Source organism: Chiloscyllium plagiosum, chromosome 19, assembly GCF_004010195.1.
Source record: "Chiloscyllium plagiosum isolate BGI_BamShark_2017 chromosome 19, ASM401019v2, whole genome shotgun sequence".
NCBI classification, from domain to species: Eukaryota; Metazoa; Chordata; class Chondrichthyes; order Orectolobiformes; family Hemiscylliidae; genus Chiloscyllium; species Chiloscyllium plagiosum.
Window position 1 is genome coordinate 50,875,614 of NC_057728.1, and position 13,468 is coordinate 50,889,081.

The 13,468-nt window shown below is 43.3% G+C and overlaps 2 protein-coding genes across 4 annotated transcripts in view; one reads left to right on the plus strand and one right to left on the minus strand.

Moving 5' to 3' along the window:
• prmt8b (protein arginine methyltransferase 8b) overlaps nucleotides 1-7,290 on the minus strand; it is an 84,160-nt gene extending 76,870 nt beyond the window's left edge. The window contains exon 1 of the mRNA XM_043709828.1: nucleotides 7,144-7,290. Within this exon, the coding sequence (XP_043565763.1) occupies nucleotides 7,144-7,200 (57 nt within the window). The 5' untranslated portion in view covers nucleotides 7,201-7,290. The remainder of the gene's footprint in view (nucleotides 1-7,143) is intronic.
• tspan11 (tetraspanin 11) overlaps nucleotides 5,606-13,468 on the plus strand; it is a 74,187-nt gene continuing 66,324 nt past the window's right edge. For 2 of the 3 annotated variants that reach the window (XM_043709834.1, XM_043709831.1), the window contains exons 1-2: nucleotides 5,606-5,732; nucleotides 10,515-10,552. The gene's annotated coding sequence lies outside the window, so the exon portion shown is untranslated. The remainder of the gene's footprint in view (nucleotides 5,733-10,514; nucleotides 10,553-13,468) is intronic. The other variant, XM_043709832.1, reaches the window with a different exon arrangement.

Below are 13,468 nucleotides of genomic sequence, written 5' to 3' on the forward strand. Positions count from 1 at the left end.
CTCTAAGAGAGAAGGGAGGGTCCAGAGAGCCATGGATGCCAGGGATATTGAGAGTTTTGTAAAGTAAAGGAAGGATGCATCTGCCAAGTGCAGCACATTAAAAACCCTTCAGAAATATACAGAGTATAGAGGTTACTTGAAAAGGAAATTAGCAGAGCAAAGAGGGGCCACAAAATATTTGTGGCAGATGGGATCAGGAAAAATCCCCAAGGCTTTTTATGAGTATGTTAAGAGTAAGAGGATTACCAGGGAAAGAGTGGGATCTGTTAGAGACTGCAGGGGCAACCTGTGCATGGAGCCAGTGGACATGGGTGAGGTCTTTGATGAATACTTCTCATCTGGATTCACAAAGTAGAAAGATGTTGTAGCCAGGGATTTCAGTTGGGATTGTGAGGTTCTAGAACATGTTAAAATAAATAAGAAGGAGGTTTTAATGGGCAAAAAGATGTACACATCCCAGGGTCTGATGAGATGCATCTCAGGATGCTATGGGAGGCGATAAAGGAGATTGCTGGGGCTCTGATAAAGATATTTAATACTTTGCTGGCCATAGATGAAGTGCCAGATGACTGGAGGATAGCCAATGTGGTTCCTTTGTTCAAGAAGGGCAGCACAGATAGACAAGGTAATTACCAATTAGTTAGTCTGACATCAGTGGCAGGGAAATTTATTGGAAAAAAATCTAAAGGACAGGATTAATCAACACTTGGAAAGGCTGGAATTGATCAAGGAGTGTCAGCATAGATTTGTTGGATAGAGATCCTGCCTGATTGATTCAATTGCGTTTTTTTGAAACAGTGACTATTCATGAGGGTAGTACAGTTGATGTGGTTCAGATGGACTTCAATAAGGCCTTTGACAGGGTTCCACATGGAAGGTCCCACCATTCTGAAGAACGGTCACTCGGGTGGCACGGTGGCTCAGTGGTTAGCACTGCTGCCTCACAGCGCCAGGGTTCCAGGTTCGATTCCAGCCTCGGGCGACTGTGTGGAGTGCACATTCTCCCTGTTTCTGTGTGGGTTTCCTCCGGGTGCTCTGGTTTCCTCCCACATTCCAAAGATGTGCAATTCAGGTGAATTGGTCATGCTAAATTGCCCGTAGTGTTAGGGGCATTAGTCAGAGGAGGGTGGGTTACTCTTTGGAGGGTCGGTGTGGACTTGTTGGGCCGAAGGGCTTGTTTCCACACTGTAGGGAACCTAATCTAATCTAAAAATTGAAACGTTAACTCTGATTTCTTTCCACAGATCCTGCCAGACCTGATGAGCTTTTCCAGCAATTTGTGTTTTTGTTCCTCACACAGAAGGCTGGTTCAAAAGGTAAGACCTCATGGGATCCAAGGCAAATTGGCAAACTGGATCCAAAATTGGTTGACAAATAGGAGGAGCAAAGGGTGATGCTGGAGGGTTGTTTTTGTGATTGGAAACCTGTGATCAATGGTGTCCCAGAAGGATCAGTGCTGAGACTCTTACTGTTTGTCATTTACATTAACAACTTAGATATGAATGTAGAATGTATAATTAATAAGTTTGCAGATGACATGAAAGTTGGTGGTGCTGTTGATAATGAGGAGAATGCTCTCAGGCTATACTGCAGCCTGATTGATCAGCTGATAATCTGGCAGAGCAATGGAAGGGGGAGTTTAGTCTCAATTAATGTTAGGTGATGCATTTTGAGAGGTCTAATAAGAGAAGTATATACACAATGAAGGTAGGTCCCTAGGGAGTACTGAGGAACAAAGGGATCTAGGTATACAAGGCCATAGATCCCTGAAGGTGTCAGCAGAGGTAGACAGAGTAGTGAAGAAAGTATGCAGATGTTTGCCTTAATTAGCCTAGGCGTAGAATATAGAAGCAAAAGTGTTTCATTATAATTTTATAAAACATTGGTTAGGCCACGAGTGGGGTACTGTGTGCGGTTCTGGTTGCCACACTATCAGAAGGACTTGGTTCTACTGGAGAGTGTACAGAGGAGATTCAACAGCATGGTGCCGAGTGTACAGAGGAGATTCAACAGCATGGTGCCTGAAATGAAATGTTTCAGTGATGAGGAGACAGTGGATAGGCAGCGTTTATTTTCCTTGGACCAGAGAAGGCTGAGGAAAAATCTGATTGAGGGACATAAAATTGTGAAAGGTATACACAGAGTAAATCATTAAAATCTCTTCCCTGTGGCAGACGTGAGGAGCAAGTAGTTTAGAGGAGATATGAGAAAAAATTCTTCCACTCAGAGAGTGATAGCTATATGGAATGTGCTGCCTGTGAGGTACTCTCCCAACATTTAAGAACCATCTGGATGAGAATTTAAAATTCCAGGGTGTAGTAGACAATGGGCCAAGTGCAGGTAAATGGAATGAGTGTCATTTGGTATTTGTTGGTCAGCATAGACACGGTGGGCTGAAGGGCCTCAATCTATGCTGTGTGAATCCAAGACTCTAGGATGGCAAGTTGGTGGTGTTCCCTTCTTTCTTGTTGTGGATGGCTATTGCCTGGAACTTCTGTGGTATGAATATCACTTGCCACTTGTTAACCCAAGCATGGATATCATCTAGGTCTTGTTGTATTTGTACGTGGTCTGCTTCAGAATTGGGAGAATCACAAACATTGTACAATCATCAGTGAAGATCCCCACTTCTGACCTTATGATGGAGGGAAGGTCATTGAGAAAGCAGCTGATGTTTGGACTGAGGAGACTAACCTGAGGGACTCCTGCAGAGTTGTACTGGAGCTGAGATAACTGACCTTCAACAACCTCAACCATCTTCCTTTGTGTCAGGTATGACTCCAACCAGCAGAAAGATTTCTCTCTGATTTCCAGCAACTCAGGTTTTGCTAGGGCTCCTTGATACCACATCAATCCAATGCAGTCTTGATGTCAAGAGCCGTCTCTCCCACCATACCTCTGGAATTCACCTCTTTTGTCCATGTTTGAACCAAAGCTGTAATGAAGTCGGAGCCCTGTCATATTCCAAGCTGGGGGTTGGGGAGCAGGTGCTGCTTGATAGCACTGTTGATGACACCTTCCATCACTTTACTGAGGATTGAGTAAACTGATGGGGCGGTAATTGGCCAGGTTAGATTTATCCTGCTTTTTATGTATGAGACATACCTAGACAATTTTCCACATTGTCGGATAGATGCCAGTGTTGTGACGGGACTGGAACAGCCTGGCTGGGGCAAAACATGTTCTGGAGTACAAATCTTCATTACTGTTGCCTGGATGTTGTCAAGACCCATAAGATTTGCAGTATCCAATGCCTTCAGCCTATTCTTGAGATCACATGGTGTAAATTGAATTGGTTGAAGACCAGCACCTATGATGCAGGAGGGGGCTGAGATGAATCATCCACTTGGTACTTCTAGCTGACGGGTTCTTGGAAATGCTTCAGCTTTATCTTTTGTCCTGTATGGCTGAGCTCCCTCATCATTGGGGTTGGGGGATGGTTGTGGAGCCTCCTTCTCCAATCAGTTGTTGAATTGTCCACCAACATTCATGATTGGATGTGGCAGGACTACAGAGCTTAGTGGTCAGCCTTACCATGACTTTCATGGAGAGGTGCATCTATGCCAGACAGGTTGGTAAGAAAAGGTGAAGGATCCTCTTGGTCTCCTCACCACTTGTCACAGACTCAGTCTAGCAGTTATATCCTTTAGGACCTGACCAGCTCAATCAGTAGTGGTGTTATTGAACTACTTTTGAACAGATGGACACTGAAGACTCCTATATTCTATGCCTCAGCCACCTTCAGTGCTTCTTCCAAGTGTTGTTCAACATGAAGGATTACTGTCAGCAAGAAACTTCCTTGCTCATCTTTGACCAGGTGCCATGAGTTTTCATGGAACATAGGGTCAATGTTAAGGACTCCAAGGACAACTCCCTTCTTGACCTCTATGCCAACCACTTTTTCAGGGTCTGTCCTGCTGGTGGTAGGGAGGGGGTTGGGTGTAATATCCAGGGATGGTGATGAAGTTGCTGAGAGATAGCATATGATTTCATGAATATGATTATGTTGTTGCTTGACTAATTTGTGAGACAGCTCTCCCAATTTTGACAATAACCACTCAGATGTTAGTAAGGAGGACTTTGCAAGATCGACAGGGCTGTCTTTGCCATCAGACAATCCATCTAGTTTTATTCCTTTGTGAGACTTCCTAGTGATTTATACAACTGGTTTACTTGAAAGCACTAGCTTTCGGAGCACTGCTCCTTCATCAAGTGGTTGTGGAGTATAAGTTTATCCAACCGCATGACTTGTTCAGCCATTTGTGAGGGCAGTTAAGAGTCAATTACTCCACTATGCATCCGAAATTGCATGGGCCAGGCTAGGTGAGTTAATTAAGAGCATTATTGAACCAAATGAACTTTTTAACAAACATTATAATCAACACTGGTTTCATGGCAGACTGTTTATGCCAGATTTGTATTGAATTCAAATTTCACCAGCTACTATAGTGGGATTGAACCGAATAATGCTAAGTGTGTCTTTGGATTAATAGCCCAGCACAATATCACTAGGCCAGTGCCTGCCCTCAGTTGAGAACGTGGGAGCATTAAAGTTAGAGCTCAGTTGCTGTGTGTAAGCACGACTTAATACAAAGTGAAGGGGAAATCTGGAACTCTCCCTCTTAAAAAGCAGCAAAGGTCAGTGAAAAAACTTAAAAACATTTAGGTGATATGCAACAAGGACAGGTGGGTACAAGTGAAAACTCAATCAATCCTAATCAAACTGAATGAGAAAACAGGCTTGAGAGGCTGAATAACTTTTTCCAGTCCCTGTCTATTCCCTGGATAACGTTGCTCCCCTCCTCCGTGAAAATGGATTCAAGTTACAAGCTTTCCATTGGAACTTTGTCAAACAATCTTTGGAAGTTCTGGTTTGTCATTTGTGGGTTCTCCATGGTTAGGTGAGGATGCCACTTTCTCAAATGAAGGAACGTCTGTGCCATCTGAATGCATAATGTCTGCTGCTGACCAAGTTGTTGTTGTAACAGCAGTTTTTCTCTGCTGCTGAGACCCTCATTTGTGTTTTTGATAACGCCAGGTATTAGTTTTCTGAGGCACTCCAGCCTGGCCTTTCATGTCCTGTAAAATTTGATGTCAAGAAAAATGTGCTAACTTGTGCCAATTCATCCAGAGGGTGGTGAGAATCTCAAGCTCACTACCTGTAAGAGTGGCAGAGGCAGAAATCTCATAACATTTATGAAGTATTTTGATATGTGCTTGTGATGCCAATGCATGCAAAGCTATGCACTGTGTGCTTGAAAATGGAATATGTGTTTTTTTAACCAGAAAGGAGGTGATGGGCTGGAGGATCATTTTCTGTGCTCTAGATGTCTATGACTCTACTCGCTTTCACCCCACCCCGTGCTCATGAGAGACTTTGCCTTCGGATTAAGCAATTACTCAATTTTAAAAATTAAAATCCCCTCCCTGACTGTCACTCCTTCAAGTGACTCCTTGAAATATTTGACGAAACTTTGTGTCCTTTGACTTAATATATTCTTCCGCGTCAAACTGTATTCATTAATATTTCTGCAAAGTGCCCGGGGATTGCATTATGACCCGAAGGTGCTATTTAAATAAAGCTGTTGTTGTAATCGTGCTGGTGAGTTCATTGATCGTAGGGCGAGCGTTGGGAACGAGATGAACAGACCGGTAATCATTTGTCAACCTTTTTTATTTGAGCATGGGCAGCAGATTTCGGGAGCAGGAGAATCATTACCCTCCAGATATTGGTGAGTTCAGTCAAAGATATTGTGAGTTCCTCATAAGAATTGCTGTTAGAGTAGGCGGATGGGAATGAGGGGGGGAAAAATGTTTGGGTTTTTGAGTTTATTTGGAAAGAACTTGCTGAAATAAATCTGAAACCCCTGGCACAAATCTCCAACTTTGTGGATCCCGCAGTTTGAACTAGATCCTGACTATGAGCTCTGGGTGTTTTATTGGGATTATTCCCAGATCCCGCATCAATGTGGATCTAAGTGCATCAGGAGCAGTCAACATAAGGGACGCCCACTCCACACACACACACAGTGAGCAGAGGATCCGGCCTGGGGTTGCCTGAGAGTGGGGATTGTGACCCCGGGGCTGAGAGCAGGGATTCTCTCCGCAGTTGCACCCGGCCTCTGTATACTGCGGCCCCTGCACTGAGTGCCTGCGGATTGAGGCTCCGGGATATACCCGAGGCCTCTTATCCTGCTCCGGGGGGAGGGCTCTCAGCTGGGTGTCCTTGTCTTTCTCTCTCTTTCTCCCCCTCCTCCTGTGAACTGACATCGTTAGACAGAATCCCTACCCCTTAGGGACTGTTCCCCTGTCCCCTTTCACTCAGCCCTCTGTCCCACCTCCAAATTCAGCAGACTCATCCACTCTTTGTCAACACTCGCCCCTTCCCTCAGCCTCACAACATCCCGAAGGGGTTTTCATCGCATCCTGGCCCAATCTTTCCCCACCTCCCTTCAATTCCCACCAGGAAGGCAGTAATTCAGGAAGGCAGTGGTTCAAGAAGGCAGTTCACCACCATCTTCTCCAAGGTCTTTTCCCCCAAAGGGCGAGGGAGCCCAGAACTAGAGGGCATAGGTTTAAGGTGAGAGGGGGAAGATTTAAAAGGGTTCTAAGGGGCAACGTTTTGGCAGAGAGGGTGGTGTATGTATGGAATGAGCTGCCAGAACAAGTGGCAGAGGCCGGTACAATTACAGAATTTAAAAGGCATTCGGATGGCTACCTGCATAGGAAAGATTTAGAAGGATACGGGTCAAATGCAGGCAAGTGGGACTGGTTCAGTTTAGGAAATCTGGATGGCATGGACGAGTTGGGCTGAAGGGTCCGTTTCCATGCTCTAAGACTCTATGGCCCAGCCCATGATGTTTGTTTCTCCGGAAGGGGTGATTATTTGGATAGAAATGGAGTGAGGGATGTGGGGAATTGGCAGGGAATTGACTCGATGTAATAGAACAGATGTAGATGTGATGGGCCAAATGACCACCTTCTGTACCATAACAATTTTGTGAATGAATTCCAACCATGCCACAGCACTCAAAGGGTCTTATGTTACCAGTGAGGTCCTGTGTAACCGAGATAACGTAAAATAAACTTGCCCTCTTTGACCATCTCGAGTTGTCTGCTGCTTCAACACATGATCCCACCAACCTGCTTTGACATCTCTCTCCTGTTGTCCAAATGGCTGCATTGCTCTCCCCCTTTCATTCATGGAATTGTAGCCACGTTCTCTTCCTGCTCTCACGTTGTTGCTTTGATGTTTCCCAGGAATCGTCCGTAGCCACCTCCTGCTTCTCATCTGCATGCTTCCCCTACATGACACTATCTGAAAGCACACAGCATTAGCATTTACACGTATCCTGCTCTACCTCACCACCACTTCTCCTGACTCCTCCACTGTTGCTAAATTATCAGATTGTTCATCCAACATTACATCAACTCACATCTAAAATCAAGCTCGACCTTTGATTATTCCACTTGTGCAAATTAAACTGTTAGTAAACAGCAAAGAAAATTTATAAATTAAATATCCTGATTGTTTTTTTTCAATTCTATCAGTGAACTTTTTAAATGTTGGATTCAGGGATTAATTTATTGGAGTACGTTTGTTTGCTATACCGACTGTTCTGTGGAAAGGTCACTGGATCCATAACATTAACTCTGCTTTCTCTCCACAGATGCTGCCAGACCTGCTGTGTTTTTCCAGCAATTTCTGATTTTGTCTCTAATTTCCTCTCTAATATCCCGTTCTTTGGGGTTTTTTTTTGCTACACAGACTACTGTCTGTGACTGATTGAGAAAGGTTGAGAAAAGAGACCAGTTCATATGGTATAGTTTTGGAACACTGAGTGCTACTGGAGGCAAGTTCACAATATTTAAAAATATATTTCTAAACAACCTGTCCAGAGATGTTATTTCACACTTCTGGAGCAAGTAGAGCCTGAACTCAGGCCTCCTGACTCTAAAGTAGGGATGCTACCACAATAGCTCCCACAAATTTATTCATTGGATGTGCCTGGTTTGCTAACTAGACCAACATTTATTTAGAGACAAAAAAACCTGCAGATGCTGGAATCCAGGGAAGATATAGTCATAGAGTTATAGAGATGTACAGCACGGAAACAGACCCTTCAGTTCAACCCATCCCTGCCGACCAGATATCCCAACCCAATCTAGTCCCAACTGCCAGTACCCTGCCCATATCCCTCCAAACCTTTCCTATTCATATACCCATCCAAATGCCTCTTAAATGTTGCAATTGTACCAGCCTCCACCACTTCCTCTGGCAGCTCATTCCATACACGTACCACCCTCTGAGTGAAAACATTGCCCCTTAGGTCTCTTTCCCCTCTCACCTTAAACCTATGCTCTCTAGTTCTGGACTCCCCCACCCCAGGGAAAAGACTTTGTCTATTTATCCTATCAATGCCCCTCATGACTTTGTAAACCTTTGTAAGGTCACCCCTCAGCCTCCAATGCTCCAGGGAAAAGAGCCCCAGCCTGTTCAGCCAATCCCTGTAGCTCAAATGCTCTAACCCTGGCAACATCCTTGTAATTCTTTTCTGAACCCTATCAAGTTTCACAACATCTTTCTGATAGGAAGGAGACCAGAATTGCACGCAATATTCCAACAGTGGCCCAACCAATGTCCTGTACAGCCGCAACATGACCTCCCAACTCCAGTACTCCATACTCTGACCAATAAAGGAAAGCATATCAAACGTCTTCTTCACTATCCTATCGACCTGTGACTCCACTGTCAAGGAACAATGAACCTGCACTCCAAGGTCTCTTTATTCAGCAACACTCCCTAGGACCTTACCATTAAGTGTATAAGTCCTGCTAAGATTTGTTTTCCCAAAATGCAGCACCTCACATTTATCTAAATTAAACACCCTCTGCCAATTCTCAGACTATTGGCCCATCTGATCAAGATCCCATTATAATCTGAGGTAACCTTCTTCGCTGTCCACTACACCTCTAATTTTGGTGTCATCTGCAAACTTACTACCTATACCTCTTATGCTCACATCCCAATCATTTATATAAATGATGAAAAATAGTGGGCCCAGCACCATTCCTTGTGGCACTCCACTGGTCACAGGCCTCCAGTCTGAAAAACAACCCTCCACCACGAGCCTCTGTCTTCTATCTTTGAGCCAGTTCTGTATCCAAATGGTGAGGTCTCCCTGTATTCCGTGAGATCTAACCTTGCTCACCAGTCTCCTATGTTAACCTTGTCGAACGCCTTACTGAAGTCCATATAGATCACACCTGCCCTCATCAATCCTCTTTGTTACTTCTTTAAAAAACTCGATCAAGTTTGTGAGACATGGTTTCCCATGCACAAAGCCATGTTGACTATCCCTAATCAGTCCTTGCCTTTCCAAATACATTTACATCCTGTTCCTCAGGATTCCCTCCAACAACTTGCCCACCACTGAGGTCAGGCTCACTGGTCTATAGTTCCCTGGCTTGTCCTTACCACCTTTCTTAAACAGTGGCACCACATTAGTCAACCTCATGCAGGAGGCTGGAAGAACACAGCAAGCCAGGGCAGTATCAGGAGGTGGAGAAGTCAATGTTTCTTCAGGACTGGGAGTGGGTATAAGGGGAGCTGCAGGTAAAGGGTTTCGAGTGGACCCTTTCTTTTATTGCCCATCCCAGATTGTTAACAGTCAATCACATTGCTGTGAGTCTGGAGTTGCGTGTAAACCAGACTGGGTAAGAATAGCTGATTAGTGAACCACTAGGGTTTTATTTTAACAACAATAGTTAAATGGTTACTATTAAGCTAGCTTTTTCCTTTTTAAATACAAATTGCACCACCTACCATGGTGGAATTCACATCCATGTCCCCAGAACGTTGCCTGGTGATGTTACCAATAAGCCAGCACCCTCTTTGTAAAGAAAGAAAGTTAAAGACAGAAAGTCACATTGCTCAAAATCAAATACAGAGAATGCTGGAGGAACACAGCAGGTTTGGCAGCATCTGTGGAGACAGAAACAGTCATACAAATTCAATTCTGGTATGACTTCTCCAGACCACATTACTTGAGTGACACCCATAACAATATGAGAAATGGAAACAGAAGCAGATTATGCAGCTGCTTGTGTCTACTGCACCATTCAGCTTAATCAGGGCCGATCTTCTACATCAGCTCCACTTTCCCACCCAATTCCTTGACTCTCTGAGAGATCAGAAATCTGTCATCCTCAGCCTTGAATACGCTCAGTGACTGAGCATCCACACCTCTCCGGGGTTGAAAATCTCAATGATTCATTAATGTCTGAATGAAGGAATTTCCCCTCTTCTCAATCATAACTGATTGATCCCTTATCCTAACACTGTGACTCTCAGTTTTGGATTCTATAACTGGGGGAAATAGCCAGGTTTAGACGAGATCACCTCTCATTCTTGCAGACCCTGGACTGTCTTGACCAGTTCTAGTTAACTTTTCATCCTTGTTATCTCTGAGAAGTCAATCTCATTAACTTACTCTGTGCTGTCTCCAAAACAGGTATTCCCTGAAAATAGAGACCAAAACTGCAGCTCGAGGTAAGGTCTCTCCAAAGCTCTGTTGAACTGTAACAAGACTTCCTTATTCTTCTGCACCAAGTCTCTTATAGTGAAGGCCAACAGGCCATTTGCCTTCTAATGTCTTGCTATGGCTCCTGCTCACATCCCGTGTGCCTTCGGCCTCTTAGAGAATGAGACTGCAGAAATAATACTGGGAGGATTTGTACAAATACTTTGCATCAATCTTCATGGCTGAAGACACTAATAGCATTCCAAAAATGATAAATAATTAAGGAGCAAAAGGGGGATAGGAAATAAATATAATAGTTATCACTGAAGAAAATGTACAAGGGAAACTAATGGGACAAAAGGCCAAAAAATCCCCTGGACCTGATGGAATGCATCAATATTTTTAAAAGTAGCGACAAAAATAGTGAATGCACCGGTAATAATCTTCCAAGAATTCTTAGATTCTGGAAAAGTCTCAGAAGTCTGGAAAACTGCCAATTATTTAAAGAGGGAAAGAGCTGAACATCTGTTTTTGGGAAATGTCAGTCTGTTATAAAGGATGTGATAGCAGAGCATTTAGAAATACATGATATAATCCAGCACTGTCAGCATGGCTTCATGAAGGGAAAATCATGCCTGACAAATTTATTAGAAATCCTTGAGGAGATAGCAAGCAAGATAGATAAAGAGAAGCAGTGGATGCAATATGTTCAGATTTCCGGAAGGCATTTGATAAGGCACCACGTGTTAGAATACTTAATAAGAGCCCTTGGTATTGGGGAGAAAGGATTGGATAATTAATAGAAGACAGAGAGTTGGGATAAGGAGAAGATTTTCAGGATGGAACCTGTGACTAGTGGTGTGCCACAGGGATCTGTACTTGTGCCACAGTTATTTACTCTAAATATTGGTAAAGTGAATGGACAAAAACTTGCAAGATGGAATATAATGTGGAAAAGATGAAGTAATGTGTTTTGGGAGGAAGAATAGAGAACCTGAATTTTATTCAAATAGAGAAAGATTGCAGAAAGCCAAGCCACAGGGATTTTGGAGTCCTCATGCATAAGTCTCAAAGAGCAAGCATCTAAATTCAGTAATTAATAGGAAGGCGAATGGAATGTTGACTTTGATTTCATAAGGAATTGAGTATTAGCACAAATAATGTTAAAAAAGGAAATTCTTATTAAAGTAATGCAAGGCACAAGTTAGACCATACTTGAGTACTGTGAACAGTTTTGGACCCCAGATCTCAAGAAAGATAGTGGCATTGGAAGCAATGCAGGTAAGATTCAGTTCATTGATCCTGGGTAGGGAGGGATTTTCTTCTGAGGAGAAGTTGAGTAGATTGTGCTTATACCCATTGAACGTTGGAAGAATTTGAGGTGACCTTATTGAAACATACAAGATTCTTAGGCGGGGTTGATAGGGTAGATGCAGAGATTATTTCCCCTTGTGGAAAACTCGAGGATGAGAGGGCATCTCTGAGAAAGGGGCTGCCATTTATCACAGAGACAAGGAGGATTTATTTTTCCTCAGAGTGGAGTCAATCCATGGAATTTGTTACTGCTTAGCTGGTTCATTAAGTGTAATTAAGGCTGAATTTTCTTTTGTAATTAGTGAGTAGTTCAAAAGCTGTGGGATAATACAGGAAAATGAAGGTGAGAATTAGGGATTCCAGTGTATTCTTCAGAACTGATGTCAAGCTACGTATTCCTTGTTTTCAATTCTCCCCCTTTCACTACCTTCCAATTCAGTGGGATCACCGGAGAATTTTGGAAGATTACAACTGATAGCAAAGGAACAGAGAATATTGAGCTTGTTCTGCCATTCAATACTGCCACAATTGAGGACTTCAATGGATCCATAATCTCTGTTGATAATTCTTTTGGCATACTAGTGAGTCATCAGGACTATGGGATTTAGAGTTATAGAGTCATAGAGTCATAGAGATGTACAGCATGGAAACGGACCCTTCGGACCAACCCGTCCATGCCAACCAGATATCCCAACCCAATCTAGTCCCACCTGCCAGCACCCGGGCCATATCCCTCCAAACCCTTCCCATTCATATACCCATCCAAATGCCTCTTAAATGTTGCAATTGTACCAGCCTCCACCACACATGCCCCTCATAATTTTGTAAACCTCTATAAGGTCACCCCTCAGCCTCCGACGCTCCAGGGAAAACAGCCCCAGCCTGTTCAGCCTCTCCCTATAGCTCAGATCCTCCAATCCTGGCAACATCCTTGTAAATCTTTTCTGAACCCTTTCAAGTTTCACAATATCTTTCTGATAGGAAGGAGACCAGAATTGCATGCAATATTCCAACAGTGGCCTAACCAATGTCCTGTACAGCCACAACATGAGTCATCCAGTCATATAATACGGTCCAGACAGTCCATGCCAACCATAATCCTAAACTAAACTAGTCCCATCTGCCTGTGGTTGGCTCATATCCCTCCAAACAATTCTTATTCATGTTTTATCCAAATGTCTTTTAAATGTTGGAACTGTACCTGCATCCACCACTTCCTCTGGTAGTTCATTCCACACACAAACACTTACTGCTCCAGTATATTTCCACTGCTGAGGTTAGTTAAATTCCTCCCATTGTCTCTGTCATTAGACCCTTGGCTTCCCACTGTTTCTGGCATGGTTTCTATGTTTTGTGCTGTGAAGACAGATATAAAATACTTGTTTAATTTCTCATTGAATCTTATTCCCCAGTATAATTTCTCCTATTTCAGCTTCTGGGGGATTAACACCTTTTTTTTTGCTACTCTTTTCCTTTTTATATAGTAATGAACTCTATTACATTACAGTATTTATATTTCTTGCTAGTTTGCTGTCATAGTTCCAGCTCCCACTTACACCTGGCTGTACCCCATAGAGAGTGTGGTTTGCCTGTTTAACATTTTCATTTTATTACCAGCGGTTGTCTTGAGA